At 39.2% G+C, this 22,676-nt stretch overlaps 1 protein-coding gene across 8 annotated transcripts in view; it reads left to right on the plus strand.

The window, feature by feature from the left end:
* KIF27 (kinesin family member 27) overlaps positions 1-22,676 on the plus strand; it is a 99,237-nt gene that overhangs the window by 50,293 nt on the left and 26,268 nt on the right. For all 8 annotated transcript variants that reach the window (XR_007146282.1, XR_007146283.1, XM_047829829.1 and 5 more), the window contains 3 exons: positions 4,030-4,227; positions 14,662-14,775; positions 18,436-18,612. Coding sequence is in view for 6 of the 8 variants with exons in the window: in XM_047829829.1 (XP_047685785.1) it covers positions 4,030-4,227; positions 14,662-14,775; positions 18,436-18,612 (489 nt within the window). In the remaining 2 variants the exon portion in view is untranslated. The remainder of the gene's footprint in view (positions 1-4,029; positions 4,228-14,661; positions 14,776-18,435; positions 18,613-22,676) is intronic.

Here is a 22,676-nt window from a genome sequence, read left to right on the forward strand (position 1 = left end):
TGACTCCTACATCTCATCCTTGATTTCCTAATGCCGGATTTAGCTATTGCCTCAGAAGTGGCTACCGTTAAAAGTTGTATTCTATGAGAAATATTCCATTACAGAAAGATTTTGTGTATAATGAAGCCATCTTCAGATGCTTTTGGGATGACCAGAGTGCTTTGTTAGTCTGATTATAATGAATCTGCTAGAATGTTGTCTCCATTTTTTTTCATTCATAATCTATTTACTTTAATGTTGTTTCCACTGTAGGTAGCGTGGAATTGTCATTCACCTATTCAGAGCATTATTTATTTATTTTTGAAACTGTGCCACAATTGTTCTCTCAACAAGGGCCGTGTTCATTGCATATGGACAGACCAAAAACCAAATCCCTCCTCCTAGGGTTTTATGGTTTTTTTAAAAATTTTGGTTTTGTTTTGAGAGAGAGAGCGTGAACGGGGGGAGAGGGGCAGAGGGAGAGAGAAAGAGAGAATTTTAGGCAGGCTCCACACTTAGTGCAGAGCCTGACACAGGGGCTTGGTCCTATGACTCTGGGATGATGACCTGAGCTGAAATCAAGAGTCTGCCACTCAACTGACTGAGCCCCCTAGGAACCCCCCTTCTAGCGTTTTTAATGCCACCTCCAACATCTGGCCATCCCCACTAAAATGTTTAGCTAAGTAGCCTCTCAACACAAAGTTAAAATAGTATGACTTAACATGTGAACTACTTAGAGGAGGGGTACTTTCCTTCACCGTACTTGTTTTCAGAATACATATTTCCATTTAGCAGTTCACCTCAGAGAGTCTTGGGATCTGTTCTTTTTCACTTCTTGACCCTTAAAATTAAGGCTGCGATGTCTAACAAAATACTCCTTTTAACAAAATATTAGTAGAACAAAACAGTTAAGATTTTTCCTTTGTGTTTATTATGAAATTTTACTTACAATTTCATAGTTTTATATCCAAGCTTCAGTTCTGACTGTAATTCTTATACTCAATAATAGCCAGAATGATTGGTTTCAAAAGGAGTAGTTTATCATATACATGTATGGTTTAAGCCTTGTTTGTGGATTTAGCAAAGATTATATGTTCAGTTTCACACAGCTAAATTGATTGAATTAAAAGATTAAGTGAAAGGTTAGAGAGTGCAAGTAGGGGAGAAGAGAAGGGAAGGGGTGGGGGAGAGAGAGAGAGAGAGAGAGACAGACAGACAGACAGACAGAATCCCAAGCAGGTTCTGCGTTGTCAGCACAGAGCCTGATTCAGGGCTCAATCCCACAAACCATGAGATCATGACCTGAGCCGAAATCAAGAGCACTTAACCGACTGAGCCACTCAGATGCCTCTAAGTGAAAGGCTATTAATAGGGTTTGAGAATTATCATGTTTTTTGTTTTCCATGTTTCTTGTTGCATATTCTTTTCTGCTAAGAGGACTGATAAGGAAAGGAAAGAAGACACAGAACATAGTTAAGCTCAAAAGAAATGTCCCATATAGCCGAGGACTGAAACGGGATTCCCATGTAGTTTTAGAAATGTCTGGGTGTCATGTACACCCAGTGTCATGACTGGGTGTCATGTACACCCAGTGGGGATGGGGACGATAAAGATGATGAGGATGGTGGTGGGGATGGGAGGAGGATGATAGTTACCAGCTTCTAAGTGTCTACATACCAGATGTTTCACAAGTATTATTTAATCATTATGTAACCCTTTAGAATGAATATTTTTACCCTGTTTTACAAATGAGGAAACTAAGTTGTAAAAAGGTAGAATAGCTCAAGAATCTCATAGTGGAGGTGACAGTAACAGTTTTCAGTATGCTAACATCTCATGCCATTTTTATTTAATTATTATTTTTAATGTTTATTTATTTTGAGAGAGAGAAAGAGCACAGGCAGGGGAGGAGCAGAGCGAGAGGGAAAGAGAGAATCCCAAGCAGGCTCCATGCTGTCAGAGTAGAGCCCAATGTGGGGCTCGATCTCACGAACCATGAGACCATGACCTCAACCAAAATCAAAAGTCAGATGCTTAACCAACGGCCACCCAAGCACCCCTCATACCATTTTTAAATGTTGAAATACTAGTGTTTTTATTAGTATTATAAAGTTATTTCAGTTTTTAAAACTTAAATTGTTTTAATTTAAAAAATCTAAAATCTGTGTTTTTTAAATTTTGATTTATTTGTTTTGAGAGAAAGAGAGGGGCAGAGAGAGTGAGAGAGAGAATCCCCATGCTGTCAGCACAGAGCCCGACACAGGGCTTGGTGTCATAAACCGTGAGATCATGACCTGAGCTGAAATCAAGAGTCGCATGCTTCACTGACTGAGCCACCCAGGTGCCCCTAAAATCTGTATTCTCATGTCAAGATATATACAGAGACCTATATGATGCATTAATTCTTTAATACTAATAGCATTAAAGGTGCACTTTTGAGCATGTGTGGAATAAATACAAAAGATGACGGCAACCTATCTTACTTTTAAATAAGATTATCAGTACCTATACCTTCAGTATTATGTGGAAAGACACCAAACTGCTAATATTATCATTTTTGCTGCAGTATTGCAATTACCATCAAAAGTAAGTGTGGCAAAGCCACTGTCCAGATTTAGGGATAGGAAACTACAGAGTCCTGTGGTCTCCAAGCTAGTGGGACTCAAAGTAGTTTGTCTGCAGATTGTTTTTGGTCTCTGATGAGATAAAGGCAAATGGGAGCATAGCTCCCTTCATCAAAGAAGTCTTAATGTATGGGGCGCCTGGGTGGCTCCATCGGTTAAGCATCCGACTTCGGCTCAGGTCGTGATCTCACAGCTCGTGAGTTTGGGCCCACGTCAGGGTCTGTGCTGACAGCTCGGAGCCTGGAGCCTGCTTTGAATTCTGTGTCTCCCTCTCTCTCTGCTCTTTTCTGACTCTCTCTCTCTCAAAAATAAATAAACAAAAAAAATTTTTTAATAATAAATGTTATGTATTTGGAAAAAAAAAAGGCTTGACGTAAGCAGCGTCAGCTGAATCCCATAGCATGCTTAGCGGTGCAGGCTAACAACGAGTCTGGGACTAGTACTGGTTCACAGACTACAGTTTTCAGTAGCGCTGTAAGTTACAGTGCCTCTGTGAATACCTAGTTGAGTTTAAACAAAATATGTTTTTGCCGACAACTTACTGCCAAAATAAAGGGAACAATTAATTGTAGTTTGCACAATTTACAAATGACCTCACTTTAACTTTTTTATGTAACGTAACACGTACTTAGTGCAATGCTACGACACATAATACACGTTTAATATGTTTGCTCGGGAGTAAATTGGAACACTGATATTTTATATTAGTATAAACTCTTAGTAAATGTTCAACATTTTTTATGCTATTCAATTATATTTGAGCTAGATGAGAAGAAGCTTTATTTCAAATAATTAAACTGGTAATTATAACAGTTGGTCACTGTCAGGGAAAACGGTATCTGTACTGATCATCTTAACTCCAGGATTAATTATTTAGGCTATAGCTGGTTATAAAAGAAGAGCACAGTGGACTACTTTGCAGTCACATAAAAAAACAGATCTCTGTGAGATGATCTCTAAGATAAGTGGAAAAAAAGGAAGGTGAAAATCTGTTTAGAATATATCTGAATTCATTTGCATGCATATAAATTATTTCTGAAAGAATATTTAAGAAATTGGTAATTTTGTGTCGGGAGCAGGACAGTAGATTTCGGGTCAGAGATAAGTCTTTAAATATATAGTTCAGTTTTATATTCTTTTAATTTTTATCATTTTTAAACTAAAACACGCAGTAAAAAAGCAGAGACATCAAATTTGTTCTGTTTGGCTGTCTGTATCAGGGAGTCTCATCATTCTCTGTATCTCGTGAAAATTATGATGGTGGCCCAATTGTAAAAGTAGACATGTAGAAAACAATTATGAACCTATCAAAAGTAACGAAAATCTAGGCAAATGCCTACCCTTGCCATAGAATGAAAAGCTTAAGTTTACTTGAGGTCTGTGGGAGATTCAGCTTTTCATTTTGAAATATTCCATATGCTCACAGGTCTTACAGAAGAAGCAACAAAATAGTAAGAAATTGGCATCATTGTCAATCCAAAATGAGAAACATGCTAATGAACTAGAGCAGAATGTAGATCACATGAAATATCAAAAGGTACAGCTGCAAAAGAGACTTCGAGAAGAAAATGAAAAAAGGAAGCAATTGGATGCAGAAATTCAGCGGGATCAACAAAAAATCAAAGTAATATTGTCATACTTTCCTGCAAGCATAAGTATGAAATGTTAAATGGCTCAGGGCTGATGAAGCCACTTGGCTTCTGAGGTATCTGACCTTGCCCTTTCCTTGGCTGCTGTCCTCATTCACTTAATGCTTGGTTCATTTACATAGTAAAACCTATTTATTGAATTCTGAGTACTGTCTTGAAGGCTTTCACTTCATAGAAGAAGGTAGGTACAGTGATAACAGTTTCTCTGACTAGGACCTTTACTTTACTTGAGGCTGTCAAAAACATAAAGGTGACTTTCTAAAAAAATACCTGACATTTGATAGGATTTCCCATTTCCAAAGTGCTTTGACCTCCATGTGACATCATGGGAAAAAGCACAAGGTAAAATAGTACCATTTCATTCATAATGAACAGAAGAGTGATCAGACCTGTATGCCCAGCAGTTCTATAGAATGGATTGGGCTGTGAAGGAACTAATGGTGTCAGCCTGGGCTCTGGGGCCAGGCCAGCATGGGTTCAAATCCCAGCCTTCTCGGTTCCTGGCTGGATTATTTATTGAGAAAATCACTTACCCTCTCTGAGTCTGTTTATACTTCTCAAAAATGGCCTCAATCATACTTACCTCACAGGACTTTTTTGAAAAAGAGGAGGAGGATCATGATCATAGCAACAGCAATAACAAATACTCATCTAGCATTAGGTACCGGGCTCTTTTCTATTGAAATGTTAAGCTGAACCCAAGACTTGGAACATAATTTAAGCCAAGTTACTGATTCTTTTTTTTTAACAGCTGTACTGAGATATACTTCACATACCATACAATTCACCCATGTAAAATAAACAATTCAGTGGGTTTGGGTATATTACATTATTAATTTTTATAAGGTTTGGCAAAATAGACATGAAATTTATTATTTTAATCAAGTTAAGTGTACAGTTAGTTCCATGACACTGATTACATTCATAATGTTGTATAACTGAGACCACTAGCTGTTTTCAAAACTTTTCTCCTCTTTCCCCCAGTGCCCTGGTAACCTCTCATCTGCTTCTGTCTCTCTAAATTTGCCTGTTCTAGCTATTTCATAAAAATGGAATCATACAAGATTTAGCCTGTGTCTAGCTTATTTCACTTTTCATAATGTTTTCAAGGTTCGTCCGTGTTGTAGCATGTATCAGAACTTCATTATTTTTTGTGGCCGAGTAATACTCTGTTTTGTGGACATACCACATTTTGTCCATCCGTTCATCTGTTGGTAGACACTTGAGTTGCTTCCACCTGTTGGCTACTGTGAATCATACTGTGGTAAAAATCGACCTGTAAGTTAACTGTTTAAGTTCGAGGAGTGGAATTGCTGGGTCATATGATAATTCCATGTTTCATTTTTTCAGGAACCACCATTTTCAATAGTGACAACACCATTTTCCATTTCCACCAGCAATGTGTGAGGGTTTTAATTTCTCTGTATCTTTGCCAACATGTGTTATTTTCTGTTTCTTTTTTATTATAGCTATCCAAGTGTGAGGGAAGTGGTATCTCATTGTAGTTTTGATTTGCATTTTCCTAATGACTAATGATGTTGAGCATCTTTTCATGTTCTTATTGGCCATTTGTATAACTTGTGTGGAGAAATGTCTATTCAAGTTCTTTGTCTACTTTAAAAAAAATTTTTTTAATGTTTACTTATTTTTTGAGAATGACAGAGTGTAAGCAGGGGAGGGGCAGAGAGAGGGGGAAACATAGAATCCGAAGCAGGCTTCAGGCTCTGAGCTGTCAGCACAGAGCCCGACGCGGGCCCGACACAGGGGTTGAACTCACAGACCTTGAGATCATGACCTGAGCTGAAGTCGGCCGCGCAGCCGACTGAGCCATTCAGACGCCCCATTCTTTGTCTACTTTTTATTTTATTTTATTTTTTTTTAATTTTTTTTTAACGTTTATTTTTGAGACAGAGAGAGACACAGCATGAACGGGGGAGGGGCAGAGAGAGAGGGAGACACAGAATCGGAAGCAGGCTCCAGGCTCTGAGCCATCAGCCCAGAGCCCGACGCGGGGCTCGAACTCGCGGACCACGAGATCGTGACCTGAGCTGAAGTCTGACGCTTAACCGACTGAGCCACCCAGGCGCCCCTTTGTCTACTTTTTAAATGGATTATCTTTTTATTTTTAACTTGTAGGAGTTTGTTTATGTACTCTGGACATTAAACTCTCTCACATACATGACTTTTATAAATTTTTCCCATTCTGTAGGTTGTCTTTAAACTTTTTTTTTTTTTGAACAGCAGGTGAATTCCTGTCTGCGAGATTTGCAAGATAAAAAAATATTTTTTTTTAATTTATTTTTGAGAGAGAGACAGAGCGTGAGTTGGGGAGGAGCAGAGAGAGAGAGGGAGACACAGAATCTGAAGCAGGCTCCAGGCTCTGAGCTCTAAGCACAGAGCCCGATGTGGGGCTCAAACTCATGAACTGTGAGATCATGACCTGAGCTGAAGTCAGACTGACTGAGCCACCCAGGTTCCCCTAGACTTTCTTGAAAATAGTTTTTGAGGGGTGCCTGGGTGGCTCAGTCGGTTGAGCGTCCGACTTCGGCTCAGGTCATGACCTCGCGGTCTGTGACTTGAGGGGACGTGAGCCCCGTGTCAGGCCCTGTGCTGACAGCTCAGAGCCTGGAGCCTGCTTTGGATTCTGTGTCTCCCTCTCTCTCTGCCCCTCCCCTGCTCATGCTCTGTCTCTCTCACTCTCAAAAATGAATAAATGTTAAAAAAAAAATAGTTTTTGATGCAGCAGAATTTTAAATTTTTTATGAAGTCCATTTTATGTTTTCTTTTGTTGCTTGTGCTTTTGGTATCCTTTAAAGATTCTATTGCCAAATCTAAAGTCACAAAGATTTACCCCTTTGTTTTCTTCTAAGAGTTTTATGGTTTTAGTTTTTATACTTAAGTCATTGATTGATTTTGAGTTAATTTTTGTATATAGTGCGAGGTAGAGGTCCAACTTCATTCTTTTGCATGTGGAAATTGAGTTGTGCCACCATCATCTGTTGAAGAGACTATTTTTTCCCCATTGAATGGACTTGGTACCCTTGTCAAAGATCAATCGACTGTATTATGGATATATTTCTTAGCTCAGTTCTATTCCATTTGTGTATATGTCTGTTCTTATGCTAGTACCATACTATTTTTACTACTGTAGCTTTGTAGTAAGTTTTGAAATTGGAAAGAAATCCTTCAGCTTTGTTGTTCTTTTTGAAGATTTTTTTGGTTATTTGAGGCCCCTTGCAATTCTATATGAATTTAAGGATCATTTCTGCAAAAAAGGCCATTGGAATTTTAATATGGATCAGGCTGAATCTGTAGAGTCCTTAGGGAATACTGACACCACATGACAATATTAAGTCTTCCTATTCATGAGCATGGGGTGTCTTTTATTTAGGTCTTCTTTAATTTCTAATTTTTTAAAAATGTTTTATTTACTTTTAAGACAGAGAGAGACAGAGCATGAGTGGGGATGGGGCAGAGAGAGAGTGAGACACAGAATCGAAGCAGGATCCAGGCTCTGAGCTGTGAGCACAGAGCCTGACACGGGGCTTGAACTCAGGAACTGTGAGATCATGACCTGAGCTGAAGTTGGATTCTTAACCAACTTAGCCCCCCTTCTTTAATTCCTATCAGCAATCCTTTCTGATTTTCGTTATACAAGTCTTTTACCTCCTTGCTTAAATTTATTTCCGGATATTTTATTCTTTTAGATACTATTGTAAATGGAATTACTTTCTTAATTTCTTTGAAGTACTCAGTCTTAATAATGTAATTATTATAGCAGTAGTTAACATTTATCTTCAGTTAATACTATTCTAAGCAGTATGTGCTTTATCTCGTTTCTTTTTTTCTTCAATCTTTTCAACTTTTTCTTTTCTCCTGGATTCTTTCTTTTTTTTTTTTAATTTTTTTTATTTATTTTTGAGACAGAGAGAGACCGAGCATAAACGGGGGAAGGGTCAGAGAGAGAAGGAGACACAGAATCTGAAATAGGCTCCAGGCACTGAACCATCAGCACAGAGCCTGATGCGGGGCTCAAACTCACGGATGGCGAGATCATGACCTGAGCTGAAGTCAGATGCTTAACCGACTGAGCCACCCAGTCGCCCCTCCTGGATTCTTTCTTTAAACATCTTTGGGGCGCCTGGGTGGCTCAGTCGGTTAAGTGTCCGACTTCGTCTCAGGTCATGATCTCACGGTCCGTGAGTTTGAGCCCCATGTCGGGCTCTGTGCTGACAGCTCAGAGCCTGGAGCCTGCTTCAGATTCTGTGTCTCCCTCTCTCTGACCCTCCCCCATTCAGTCTCTGTCTTTCTCTGTCTCAAAAATAAAAATAAACATTAAAAAAAAAACTAAACATCTTAGATTTTTCTTTTTTTATTTTTAATTTTATTATTTTAATGTAGATCCAAATTAGTGAGCATATAGTGCAACAATGATTTCAGGAGTAGATTCCTTAATGCCCCTTACCCATTTAGCACGTTCCCCCTTCCACAACCCCTCCAGTAACCCTCTGTTTGTTCTCCATATTTAAGAGTCTCTTATGTTTTGTCCCCCTCCCTGTTTTTATATTATTTTTGCTTCCCTTCCCTTGTGTTCATCTGTTCTGTGTCTTGAAGTCCTATGATATTTGTCTTTCTCTGACTGACTACTTTCGCTTAGCATAATACCCTCTAGCTCCATCCACATAGTTGCAAATGGCAAGATTTCATTCTTTTTTATTGCAGAGTAATACTCCATTATATATATATACCACACCTTCTTTATCCATTCATCCATCGATGGACATTTGGGCTCTTTCCATACTTTGGCTATTGTTGATAGTGCTGCTATAAACATGGGGGTGCATGTGTCCCTTTGAAACAGCATACCTGTATCCCTTGGATAAATACCTAGTAGTGCAATTGCTGGGTCATAGGGTAGTTCTATTTTTATTTTTTTTGAGGAACCTCCATACTGTTTTCCAGAGTGGCTGCACCAGCTTGCATTGCCACCAGCAATGCAAAAGAGATCCTCTTTCTCCGCATCCTTGCCAACATCTGTCTTTGCCTGAGTTGTTAATGTTAGCCATTCTGACAGGTGTGAGGTGGTATCTCATTGTAGTTTTGATTTGTATTTCCCTGATGATGAGTGATGTGGAGCATTTTTTCATGTGTCGGTTGGCCATCTGGACGTCTTCTTTGGAGAAGTGTCTATTCATGTCTTTTGCCCATTTCTTCACTGGATTTTTTTTTTTTTGGGTGTTGAGTTTGATAAGTTCTTTATAGATTTTAGATACAACCTTTTATCTGATATGTCGTTTGCAAATATCTTCTCCCATTCTGTCAGTTGCCTTTTAGTTTTGCTGATTGTTTCCTTTGCTGTGCAGAGCTTTTTATTTTGATGAGGTCCCAGTAGTTCATTTTTGCTTTTGTTTCCCTTGCCTCCAGAGATGTGTTGAGTAAGAAGTTGCTGAGCCAAGATCAAAGAGGTTTTTGCCTGCTTTCTCCTTGAGGATTTTGATGGCATCTTGTCTTACATTTAGGTCTTTCATCTATTTGAGTTTATTTTTGTGTATGGTGTAAGAAAGTGGTCCAAGTTCATTATGTTGCATGTCCCTGTACCACGACTTGCTGAAGAGACTGTCTTTATTCCATTGGATATTCTTTCCTGCTTTGTCAAAGATTAATTGGCCATACGTTTTTGGGTCCATTTCTGGGTTCTCTATTCTGTTCCATTGATCTGAGTCATCTGTTTTTTTTTTCTCTCTTTTTTTTTTTTAGGTTTATTTATTTATTTTTGAGAGAGAGAGGGAGAGTGTGCAAGTGTGTGCACGAGCGGGGAATGGGCAAAGAGGGAGAGAGAGAGAGAGAGAATCCCAAGCAAAGCTCCACAATGTCAGCATGGAGCCAGATGCAGGGTTTGAACTCATGAACCATGAGATCATGACCTGAGTAGAAATCAAGAGTTGGTCACTTAACTGACTGAGCTGTCCAGGCACCCTTCATCTTTTTTTTTTTTGTTTGTTTGTTTATTTTAATGTTTATTTTTGAGAGAGGGGGAAGGGGCAGAGAGAGGGGGGTCACAGAGGATCCAAAGCAGACTCCATGCTGACAGCAAAGAGCCCAAGGCAGGGCTCGAACTCACCAACTATTGAGATCATGACCTGAGCTGAAGTTGGACACTTAACCAACTAAGCCACCAAGATGCCCCCTTTGTTTTCTTTTTTTTTTTAATTTAGTTTTTTATTTTTGAGAGAGCAAGCAGGGGAGGGGCAGAGAGAGAATCCCAAGCAGGCTCTGCGCTGTCAGTGCAGAGTGCAGCTTGAACTCACAAACTGTGAGATCATGACTTGAGCCGAAATCAAGAGTCAGATGCTTAACCCAGGTGCCCCTAGATTTTTCTCATCTTAAAATTATCCTTCTTTAACCTTATGCTTTTCTCTTTCTGTCTTCTCACCTTTGTAACCAAACTGGTTGGAAAAGTTTACTGCAATCTGTTTCTGTTTCCTCTGCTTCCATTCATTCTCTCATCCTCTCCAGTTTGGTGTCTGGTTCCTGTCTCTACCATCTACTTCAAAGCTTTTGAGAAATTCACTAGTGCTTTCTAGGTCACTAAAGTCCTTAAAACCTCAGCTGCATCCAGCATAGTTCACCACTCCTTCCTTCCTTGAAATATTTTCCCCTTTGCCTTTGTGAAATTATATTCTTGTTTTTTGCCTCTGACTGCTTAATCTCTGTCTTTGCTAGTTCATCCTGCATGATCAGTACTTAATGTATGGGAATTCCCCAAACCTCTAGGCTTATGCCTCTTCTGTCTTCTATCTTTGATGACCTCATCTTTTTCCATGGCTACAGTTTAACTCTGATAGCTTTCAAATTTAATCCTTAACCCCAGATTTGTATTTGGAGCTCTGGATTCCTATATCCAACCATTGACATCCTCATTAGGTTGTCTTATAGATTAAATTCATGATCTTCCTTGCTTATCTCACCACAATTCCCCTCCCTGCTCCCTTCATGGGGGAAAATACATAGTTTTCCATGTGCTTTACCTAACATTTCAATCCATTCAAATAGGTAAGCTAGCAATCATCCTTGACTCTGTCTTCTTCCTAAGCAGGAACCACTAAGTCCTATATAGATTATACCTTCTGAATATCTTTAACCTATTCAATTCTCATTTCTACTACCAACAACCTAGTCTCTTTCTTATGGTCCTTCCTCCAATGTGAGGATTAGGTCTGCCTGTCAGTCACATGATCTTTGGGTCTCAGCTTCTCAGCTCTCTTAGATCATGGTTTAAACCAACAAGACATAGCACTAAGTCTCTATTTTGGGAAAAGAGAAACTCTTTTGGTCAGAGTGCATACATAGTCTTCTGGAATGCAAATCTGCCTGTAACTTAAACTTTTTACATTTTCATCTAGGGGAGTTTTGTTTCTTCTAGCCATATCTCTCATTCTAGGGAAATGACCCTATGTAAAGGGAGAATGAGTATTCCAGAAAAAGGAAAAAGTCTATTCCAGAGATATATTAAAGTTTCCACTACTTCATGCAAAAACAGAAAAGCTGCTCACAGTCTTCTGTTTGGGGCTAACTTTCCAACATGCCTATTTCTTCATTCTCCCTTTGACTAAACCATTTCCGGAGAATACCACGACGTCTGTGTGGGTTCTCCTTGGAGTACCAGTTCTTAACTGAAGTCCGTGCATAGGCTGTAAGAAAAAGTGTGGGAACCCTTGAAACTGTGGGTCATAGTGTGATCTTGAGCTTTTTACCTCTCTAAACACCAATTTTCTCCAGCTATCAAATGGAGTTTTTAATAGTCCCTGTCTCAGAAGATTATCGTGAGGATTAAATGGGACAATTAAATAGATACGAAAAGCCTGGCATCATACCTGGTGAACAGTTACTTTAATATTATAACAGGGATTATATTGTAAGAGAATGGCAATAACGTCTAGAGTAACATGTAGAGAGGATGACACCTACTATAGTACACTCACAAGAAGAGGAAGGGCAGAGAGTCTGCTCCAAGCAACTATAAGGTGCCTTTATTTCAGCATCTTGGCGTTGCTGCGACTATGACGGGGACTAAGTTATAACTATGGATGAGAGGCTAGGAAGCATGAAAAAATTAATGGGTAAATATAACAGGGTCATATTCACTTGTAATACAATGCAGGTGAGCAGAGAAAATTTCTTTTATTTAGTCTGCAGCAGACCTGTGTTCTTTATGACACCACCACCCCTCTCACCCTGCCCAATCCACATCACGATAATTGCTGGAAGTCTAGGAACAAACTAAATGTCCAATCTGTTCAAACCTTACTCTGGTAATTTAACCATTTCCTGTAAGTAACTCTCAGCTCTCTTGAATAAGAATATTCAGTGCAGTGTATGCGATGGTCAGGTATACAGCTTTTATTGCATCATATGGAGTTGAAGAGAAAAGGATCACCTGAATTTCAGTTGGTCCTTGGGTGTGACTGGCTGGAATGTGCTCTCTCTTGTCTGCTTTTCTTTGCTGGGTCCCAATGATGAAACCCCGAGTTGGCATAAACTTGTAGTCTGGTCTTGCTTTCAGTTTAGAGCACGGAGCTGCTTTGGCTTCATCTCACCTCTTCTGGCATTATGAATCCCCATTGAGGCTACTAGGTCCCCATCTATCTTGCTAGCCCAGTGGCCTGTCCTCTTCTTCACTTTTGGGGTCAGTTATCATGGGGAAATGGTCATTGGTTCTCAGGATCCACATCACTTGACGCCAAGGAGTCTATATGATAAGTCTCTTTCCATTTTTTCTTCTCTTTTTCTTTCTTCTTCTTCTTTTAAATAAATGTTTATTTATTTTTGAGAGAGAGCATGAGCAGGGGAGGGGCAGAGAGAGAGGGAGACAGAGAATCCCAAGCAGGTCCCACACTGTCAGTATAGAGCCCGACCTGGGGCTCGAACTCATGAACTGTGAAATCATAACCTGAGCCAAAATCGAGAGTCTGATGCTTAACCGCTGAGCCACCCAGACACCTCTCATCCCTCTTTCCCTGATCAAACTTTTCTGCTCTTTCAGCGAGGCTGGGCAGCCCCCTTTGGGTGGGTCCTCTGCACTACCGTCTGCGTGTTGCCCCTCTGCCCCCAGTGATCTACCTTACTTATCACCCCCTTTCTGGGCCAAAATTCGGAGGGAGGAAAACTGAAACACACATCTTTCTTGCCATCTCTTTCTTTCTTTCTGCCATTCCCAGGGCTAGAACATGATAGAGTTTCCTTTTACTTCCTTTATATCAGTACTTCTGAAATTACCTTTTCATTTTATTATTAGCTTGTCAAGCCCATTTTAGTATTAAAATGAAAATGAAATAAAAAAATATACAAGTCAATCTTTTAATTATTTATTGTAACTATTAATATTCAACAGACATACAATTATTCTGTCCAATTTTATAAAGGTTTCTAAACACTTTCAATTTCTGTAGTTTTATCCATCATGGACCAATAAGCAATAGTAATTCAGACCAGCCCACTTTGGTTCATGGCCTCCTTCCTTATTCCTGCTAAGGTAGTGGTGGACAGAGGCATCATCTCTAAACCCAGGAGAACTCCTGAGGCTTCTTAAAATGTGGATGGAAAATAAAGGACCATGATCTATCTTTGTTAAAAATTTTATTTATTTATTTTGAGAGAGAGCACGAGTAGGGGAAGGGCTGAGAGAGAGTCAGAGAGAGAGTCCCAAGCAGGCTGTGTGATGTCAGCACAGCTAGATGCGGGGCTCAGTCTCACGAACCATGAGATCACGACCCAAGCCGAAATCAAGAGTTGGACACTTAACTGACTGAGTCGCCCAGGGGCCCCATATCTTTTTTTTTTTTTTAAGTTTATTTATTTAAGCAATCTCTACACCCAGCGTGGGGCTTGAACTCATGACCCCGAGATCAAGAGCTGCATGCTATACTGACTCAGCCTGCCAAGCACCCCCCATCATCTATCTTGAAAGGCTGTTCTCATGCACAAAATCCTATTTCTGAATGACAGAAACTGAATATTACTTTTCATATTTCTACTGTCATAACTTCTAGCATCCCCATGGCAGATGGGTGCCTTGGGGAGACTAACTAAAAGGTCATGAGCTCAGAAAGGCAGAAGAGAAAAGCACATTTGTAATTTTCAGACTCTTAACCTGCTGTGCTGATTTATAACACTGGCAAACAATGAAAAAAAACCAAGTGATGTTAGTAAACCTTGATTTGCTGTGAGATTTTATTGCTTCAATGAGGGGCTAACATTTTCCTCTCCAGTAGCCCCAACCTTCATCTATGCATTTTCTTTCTTTTTACAAGGAAGAAAGTAAATGTGAAGAAAATGATTATCTGCATAAATATTTAATGATGGCCAGGAAGTAAAAGCAATAAGGTGTTTTTAATTTCTGTTCTCTACAGGAACTAAAGTCAAAAACAGAACAGGAAGACTCTCTGACACTGGAAACCGAGGACCTTGATGCATTTAAGATGAAAAAGAGAAAAGGTTCGTTTGGAAGTATAGACCAATTCCAGGTTTGTCGATTCTGTTTAGTGTTTCCTGCTTTCTCTTTGCTTTGATGGTTGTTTAAATAGAGGTAAAAAGTGGTATACTCTGAATAAAATCTTCAAACACTGGACTTTACCACTGGACTACAAATTTTCTAATATTTCTCCCAAAGCTTTTCTGTTATTAAAAAATTACTCTCGGGCACCTGAGCATCCAACTTTGGCTCAGGCCATGATCTCACAGTTTGTGATTTGAGCCCGCGTCAGACTCACTGCTGTCAGCACAGCTTGGGATTCTCTCTCTCTCCCTCTCTCTCTGCCCCTCTGCCACTTGTATCTCTCTCTCAAAAACAAAATAAACATTAAAAAAAATTACTCTCTCATCCAGAAATGTGCTTGTATTCTTTTTTCAGTAGAATGCATTTATTTGGGGGCATCTGGGTGGCTCAGTTGGTTGGGCATCAGGCTTTGGCTCAGGTCATGATCTCGTGGTCAGTGAGTTCGAGCCCCACATCAGGCTCCGTGTTGACAGCTCAGAGCCTGGAGCCTGCTTTGGATTCTGTGGTTCCCCCTCTCTCTGGCCCTCCCCCCCTCAAAAATAAACATAAAAAAAAAGAATGCATTTATTTGAATGTTGTAGAATGTAAACATGAAATCCATGTTCACTGGATTGTATTTATTCCCATGGAAACAATACATTTCTAAAAATCAGAGCCCTCCATTCAAACATAACCAAATTATATATGCACCATATATGATGTATTAAAAGTTATTGTTTTAGTGCCCCATTTATTTTTTTAAATGTTTATATATTTTTGAGAAAGAGTGAGTGGGGAAGGGGGAGAGAGAGAGAGGGAGATAGGGAATCACAAGCATACTCCACACTATCAGCACAGAGTTCCATGTGGGGCTCGAATTCATGAACTGTGAGATCACAACCTGAGCCAAAACCGCAGGGTCGGATGCTTAACCAACTAAGCCACCCAAGTACCCTGTTTTAGTGCCACATTTAAAAAGTGATATCTGTAAACTAACTCAAAGTTCAAGGAAACAAAATTGTATTTTTATGTAAATTCAAAATGGCAATTCTAAAAATCTTAAAAATACTGCAATTAAACCTAATTACACTCGGGGCGCCTGGGTGGCACAGTCGGTTAAGCGTCCGACTTCAGCCAGGTCACGATCTCGCGGTCCGTGAGTTCGAGCCCCGCGTCAGGCTCTGGGCTGATGGCTCGGAGCCTGGAGCCTGTTTCGGATTCTGTGTCTCCCTCTCTCTCTGCCCCTCCCCCGTTCATGCTCTGTCTCTCTCTGTCTCAAAAATAAATAAACGTTGAAAAAAAAAATTAAAAAAAAAAAAAAACCTAATTACACTCAAATGCTAAATACATCACCTTCTGAAAAATGTATTTGCTCTTTCTTAAATTTTATGTATTTTAATAGTAAAATTGAGGACGTGAATGTATTCCGAGTTATTTATTTTACCTAGTATGTTTTAGACATTGGTTAAGCGCTATCACTCTGACATTCTGTGCTGCTTGGTAATAACATTTCTGGGCAGAAAGGGTATGTGGGAGAGTAAGAGAGGTAGGAACACACAGAGCAGTGAGACCTGTTTTTCAAAACACTAAGGATCTAAATTTTAAATGAATACAACAATAAAAAGATTTCCACAGCTTGCACTATATTTGGTTAAAAATATTAATAAAACAAAAACAAAACTTCATGTTTTTAAACACTGCAAAAGAAAAACCCACTTTCCAGAATTTGACCCTAAATAAGAACAAGATTATAAAGTAATCAATATGGGTATCCAAAGAGCTTAGAATAGGATATTGATTTGTTATGAAGCTCCTTTATAAGGAAGTATTTTTTGAATTGTGTGATAGGAACTGTGTGATAGGAACCTTTGCTATTAAAGGAGAAAAGACAAATCAAGAAATTTTCAGAAAACTTACTAAGGTACAGTGAATTGTATAAATCGTAACCTTTATTATATCAAATGCAGAAAAATCCACTCATCTATTATTTCCCTAAAAAACCTGTATTATGTGCACTCCTACCCATTCTTCAAAGCACTGCCAAAATATTTCTTACTCTGTGAGGCCAGCACTGACATTTCTTAGAGCCATTCCAGTCCCTCACTCCCTTTTTGCTGACATGGTACCTGGGAGTTAGCTGTACACAGCATTTATTAGCAACAATCATAATTTTTCAGGTTTCCCTCCTATTGGAATGGACCTTACAAAAGATCTGTTATTAATTTTTCATACCCCACTCCAAGTCAAGGAATGTTCATAGAATATGTTTTAGCTAATTGCTAGACTTCATAGATTCTCCTGTATGGAGTTTCTAAGGTAGAGCTGGATATAACAAAACAAAAGTGTCTCTATAGTTGTTCTGAGATATCCTTCCTGTTTCTTATAAACTGTAGAGCTACTATTATAGGCTTCAATATTACTTCAATATTATTTGGATGCGATAGTGCTTATAGGGCCATGCTATCTAGGTCTGGATGGAGGACTGCATAGCACTGGATCTACTTTGCTTTGGCCACTTCACTCTCTTTTCCTCATGCATATTCACTATCTCATTGTTTTGGTTTTTTTTTTTAATGTTTATTTATTTTGAGAGAGAGCACAAGTGGGGGAGGGGCAGAGAGGGAGAGAGAGAACCCCAAGCAGGCTCTGTGTGGTCAGCACACAGCCCGACAGGGCTCAGTCTCACAAACCGTGAGATCATGACCTGGGTCAAAGATCAAGAGTTAGACGCTTGACGGACTGAGCCACCCGGACACCCCATCTCATTTTTTAAATATAGATTTCTAAGCACCATTTTTATCAATTGGAGAAGAACTGGAAAATAGTACTGAGTGATTTGTTTCCCTATTATTTGTTGTTTATCTGGCATTGCTTCATTACCATGTCCACAGTGCGGATGGGCGCTTGGTAGAACTGATCTTGGACAGTCATATTCCATTCATATTTTTTTCTTTCTGGGTATCCTCGATTTGAGAGAATACTGAGATACTTGTTTTGGAACTCCTTCCAGCTCATTTTATCTTATAATTGATGTTAACGGGCTACAGTGCAGAGTGGATTTCCATGCCCTATTATATGTGTCTTCCACCGTGTATTCATTTACTTACTTCGTTGATTAGTTAGTTGGATCAGGCATTCATTCAGTCATTCATATAACATTTTATTGAAGGCCGGTCATGGGCCAGGAAGTATAGCAGGCATTGGGGATAGAGAGTTAGAAAAGACAGTCTGTCCAGTCAGTCAAGGAACTCAGTCAGTCCAGACAGACTGTAGAGCACCAAACAGTGTAAGTGCTGTGATGGAGGTATGTTCCTCTACGACCGAGAAAAAGATCCCCCAGCCTGTTCTCAGAATTACCTCTTAATATATGTATGGAAAAATTGTCAGTCCTTTTGTCAACTTAGAAAATCCCAGACTCAAACATGTTCGGAGAATACATCTTAATTCCCTATAAAACACAGCAAGATGTTAACTGGAACCACTTCCTAATGATTTTAGACAGGGACACTGTTTTATTATTCTCACCAATAGTTTTTAAATGTTCATTTAAGGTATTTTAGCCAATCGGAAATTACATTATTACAATATACATCCTATGGCAGAAGAAAAACAAATGATGTAATAACGTTTCTTTGAAATTTTAATGTAGAAATTGGATGAGCAAAAGAAATGGTTAGATGAAGAAGTAGAAAAAGTCCTGAACCAACGCCAAGAATTGGAGGAGCTGGAAGAAGATTTAAAAAAACGAGAGGCCATAGTTTGTAAGAAGGAGGCCCTGTTACAGGAGAAGAGCCACCTGGAAAATAAGAAGTTGAGATCTAGCCAGGTATGCTATTTGTTATGCTCTTGGATTCTGGGTGTAAGCCATATAAACTAGGATTACCTTTCTCTCTAAGAAGTAAAGCATACTACTATGAAATTAGAAACCAAAAGAAAACTCTTCTGGTTTTCAATGTATTTTTGCATATCAGTGCTTATTTAATGACCACCACTAAAATCTATTGCAATTTTGAAGTCGAATGTTCAGTGTTCATTGGTTCAATGTTCTGCCAAGTATATTATTATTAACATTTTTGGGTATTTGAAAAATTATGGTAAAATAGACATAACATAAAATTGGCCATTCTGACCATTTTTAAGTGTGTGATTCAGTGGCATTAATTACGTTCACAATGTTAACCCTATTTCCAAAATGTTTTATTACCCCAAACAGAAAGTCTATAACCATTAAGCAGTAACTCTCCTTTTCTCCCTGCAACCTCTGTTATTAACTTTAGTGGATATTTAAGAAATAAATTGTACCATTTGATGCTGTATAGAGAACACTGGTAATTTGGGAAAATAGACTTAAAAATGATCTAGCTATTGGGGTGCCTGGGTGGCTCAGTTGGTTGAGCGTCCTACTTCAGCTCAGGTCATGATCTCACCATTTGTGAGTTTAAGCTCCACATCAGGCTCTGTGCTGACAGCTTGGAACCTGGAGCCTGCTTCAGATTCTGTGTCTCCCTCTGTCTCTGTCCCTCCCCTCCTCGCACTCTGTCTCTCCCTTTCTCTCAAAAATAAATAAATATTAAAAAAAAATGATCTTGGGGCGCCTGGGTGGCGCAGTCGGTTAAGCGTCCGACTTCAGCCAGGTCACGATCTCGCGGTCCGTGAGTTCGAGCCCCGCGTCGGGCTCTGGGCTGATGGCTCAGAGCCTGGAGCCTGTTTCCGATTCTGTGTCTCCCTCTCTCTCTGCCCCTCCCCCGTTCATGCTCTGTCTCTCTCTGTCCCAAAATAAATAAACGTTGAAAAAAAAAATTAAAAAAAAAATGATCTAGCTATCACTACTACCCAAAGTTAGGGGTTTGCAGGGTTGCTGTAAAAGAGAGATTTTACGTGATGAAGATTTGTTCAGTTTTCAAATTATGACGACTTGGGGACCTTTACAAGAACTTTTGCTGGAGAACGTGGGTTTTATGAGCCAAAGAAGTGATTTTTATGAAGGGGTTTGCCTCAATTTCAGGTTTTGAAAAAGGAATGATTATGGAAGGAATAGAAGAACCAGGGGATACGTTTTTTGGATGTAGCTATGTATATTTTCAACTATAGCAATAACAGCATCTGAAAATGAAGCTGGCTTGCCCCAGACTTGAGGAGGACTTTCTGCCCATCAGGCCGAGGACAGTCTATACATTGAGTAATTGAACAGCAAGGATCAATGACCTGCCTCTTTAGTAGACCTTCCTTTCAGGCTGCATCTAGACCAGTAAGATCTGAGATGATGGTCGTGTGTTCTTAGCCTCTCCACCTCAACACAACAGGCAGACAAGTGTGGAAACCTGAACTTACCTCTGCTCTGTCCTCCTTTCCCCATTCATGTTGAATAGCTATTGGCACCCGGGGATAGGGGCAGCCCCTCTAACCAGGCTTGTTGTTGGTGCCATATCAGGTAGCTTGTTCACGCTGGCTGTAAGGGCCAAGTTTTATTTTTACTTTTATATATTTTTTTTATTTTATTATTATTTTTAAGTAGTCTCTACACATCGCATGGAGCTCAAACTCACTACCCTGAGATCACAGGTTGCACCCTCCTCCAGTGGAGTCAGCCAGATGCCCCTGTCAGGGCCAAGTTTGAAAAGCTACCCCTCAAAACATGTAAATGACAGCAAGAGAGATGAACACATTTAAATATCAATGTGTAAATAGAAGAAAATAAACTGGGAACTTTACTATATGTTCCATATCACAAAAGAAAAAAGAGGAAAAAACAAAACAAAAAACTTTCTCCTAAAGTAAGTTTACTTCATGATACAGGGGGGAAAAAATTGAAGTTTTCTACTTTGAACAAGATGTAAAATTTAGGAAGCAAGAACATACTGAGGTAAGTAGAGAGTACAAATAAATGAAACCCACAGCAGAGCAAAGCAAAATTGATTCTTTGAAGATTGTTTTAATGAAACAGAAGAGAAACTTGGTGATGTTATACTGCTGGGTTCTTTTCTGAACAAAAGGTGTGAATAGATTACATTTTTTTCCAGTGTTTTAAGAAATATTTATAAGGTTCAATCCTATGCATTTTGGACATGGAATGTGATATAAAAAAACCTATTTTCATACCATATACGATTTCAACTCAAAGTAAGTCACAGACCTAAATGTAAGAGGTAAAACTATAAAACCCTTAGAAAAAAACAAAGGTGTAAATCCTTGTGATCTTGGGTTAAGCAATAGTTTCTTTGCTATACCTGAAGCAAAAGCAATAAAAGAAACATTAGATAAATTGGACTTCATCAAAATTAAAAACATTTGTTATGCAAAGGACACCAAGAAAGTTGGTGTTGAAAAGACAACCCACAGAATGGGGGAGAAATGTTTGCAAATCATATACTTGATAAAGGACTTGTCTCTAGAATATATAAAGAAGTCTTAACTCAGTAATAAAAAGACAATTCAATTAAAAATGGGTGAAGGATCTAGTAGACATTTCTCAAAGAAGATATACAAATGGCCAATAAACATATGAAACATCAGTAGCCATCAGGGGTATGCAAATCAAAACATAGATGAGATACTCCTTCACACTTACTGGGATTGCTGTAGTCAGAAAAATAGATACTAAGTGTTGGCGACAATATGAAGAAATTGGAATTTTAATGCACTGCTTGTGGGATTGTAAAATGGGTACAGTTGCCTTGGATAACTATCTTACAGTTCTTCAAAAGGTTAATCATAGCATTACTATGTCACCCAGCCACTCCACTCCTAGGTATATATCCAAGAGAAGTGAAAGCACATGTCTACACAAAAGCTTGTACATGAATGTGCATAATAACAGCATTATTCACAATAGCCTCAAAATGAAAAAAATTCAAATGTCCCATTAGCCAATGAATGGGATAAACAGAAAGTGGTATATCCGTACTAGGGTATGTTACTCAGCTATAGAAAAGAATGAAGTTCTGATACATGCTACCACGTGGATGAACCCCAAAAACATTGTGTTAAGGGAAAGAAACCAGTCACGAAAGACCCATGTTGTATGTACATGTAATTTCTATCAATGTGCAGATGAGGCAAGTCTGTAGAGACAAAAAGTAGAATAATGGTTGCTTAGGGCTGAGTGGGGAATGGGGAGTGGAATGACTGCTAGGGGGCATGGGGTTTTATTTTTGAGGACAATGAAAACGTTCTAAAATTGATTGTGGTGATGGGTGCACAACTCTGTGAGTATACTAAAAGCCATTGAATTATACACTTAAATCGGGGACTTAGGGGCGCCTGGCTGGCTCAGTCTGTGGAGTGTGCAACTCTTGGTCTCAGGATTGGGAGTTCGAGACCCATATTGGGTATAGAGATTACTTAAAATAAAATCTTTAAAAATAAATTATTAGGTGAATTGTTCGGTATGTGAATTAGATCTCAATAAAGCTATTACTCAAAAAAAAGCTATAAGCCCATAAAGGAAAAAAAAAAGATACAGAAGACTAAAGATTACCAAAAAATGTAAGATGGGAAGGTATAGGTAAGTAGTTACTTACTTAGCAGAAGAGGCTGGAATCCAAATGCCTTGAGAGCTTAAGAGGGACATGAATGAGAGCTGTAGCATGAGTTTTTTGTTTTTTTGTTTTTTTTTTTTTTGAGAGATAGAGCATGAGCGGGATAGGGGCAGAGAGAGAAGGAGACACAGAATCCAAAGCAGGTACCAGGCTCTGAGCTGTCAGCACAGAGCCCAGTGGGGGCTCAAACTCACAGACCGCGAGCCAAAGTCAGACCCTTAACCAACTAAGTCACCCAGGCACCCCTAGTATTTTGTTTGTTTGTTTTTGTTTTTTTTAATAATACCTTTATGAGAGGAGTGCCTGGGTGGCTCAGTTGGTTGAGCATCCGACTTCGGCTCAGGTCATGATC

This window comes from Prionailurus viverrinus, chromosome D4, assembly GCF_022837055.1.
Source record: "Prionailurus viverrinus isolate Anna chromosome D4, UM_Priviv_1.0, whole genome shotgun sequence".
NCBI lineage: Eukaryota > Metazoa > Chordata > Mammalia > Carnivora > Felidae > Prionailurus > Prionailurus viverrinus.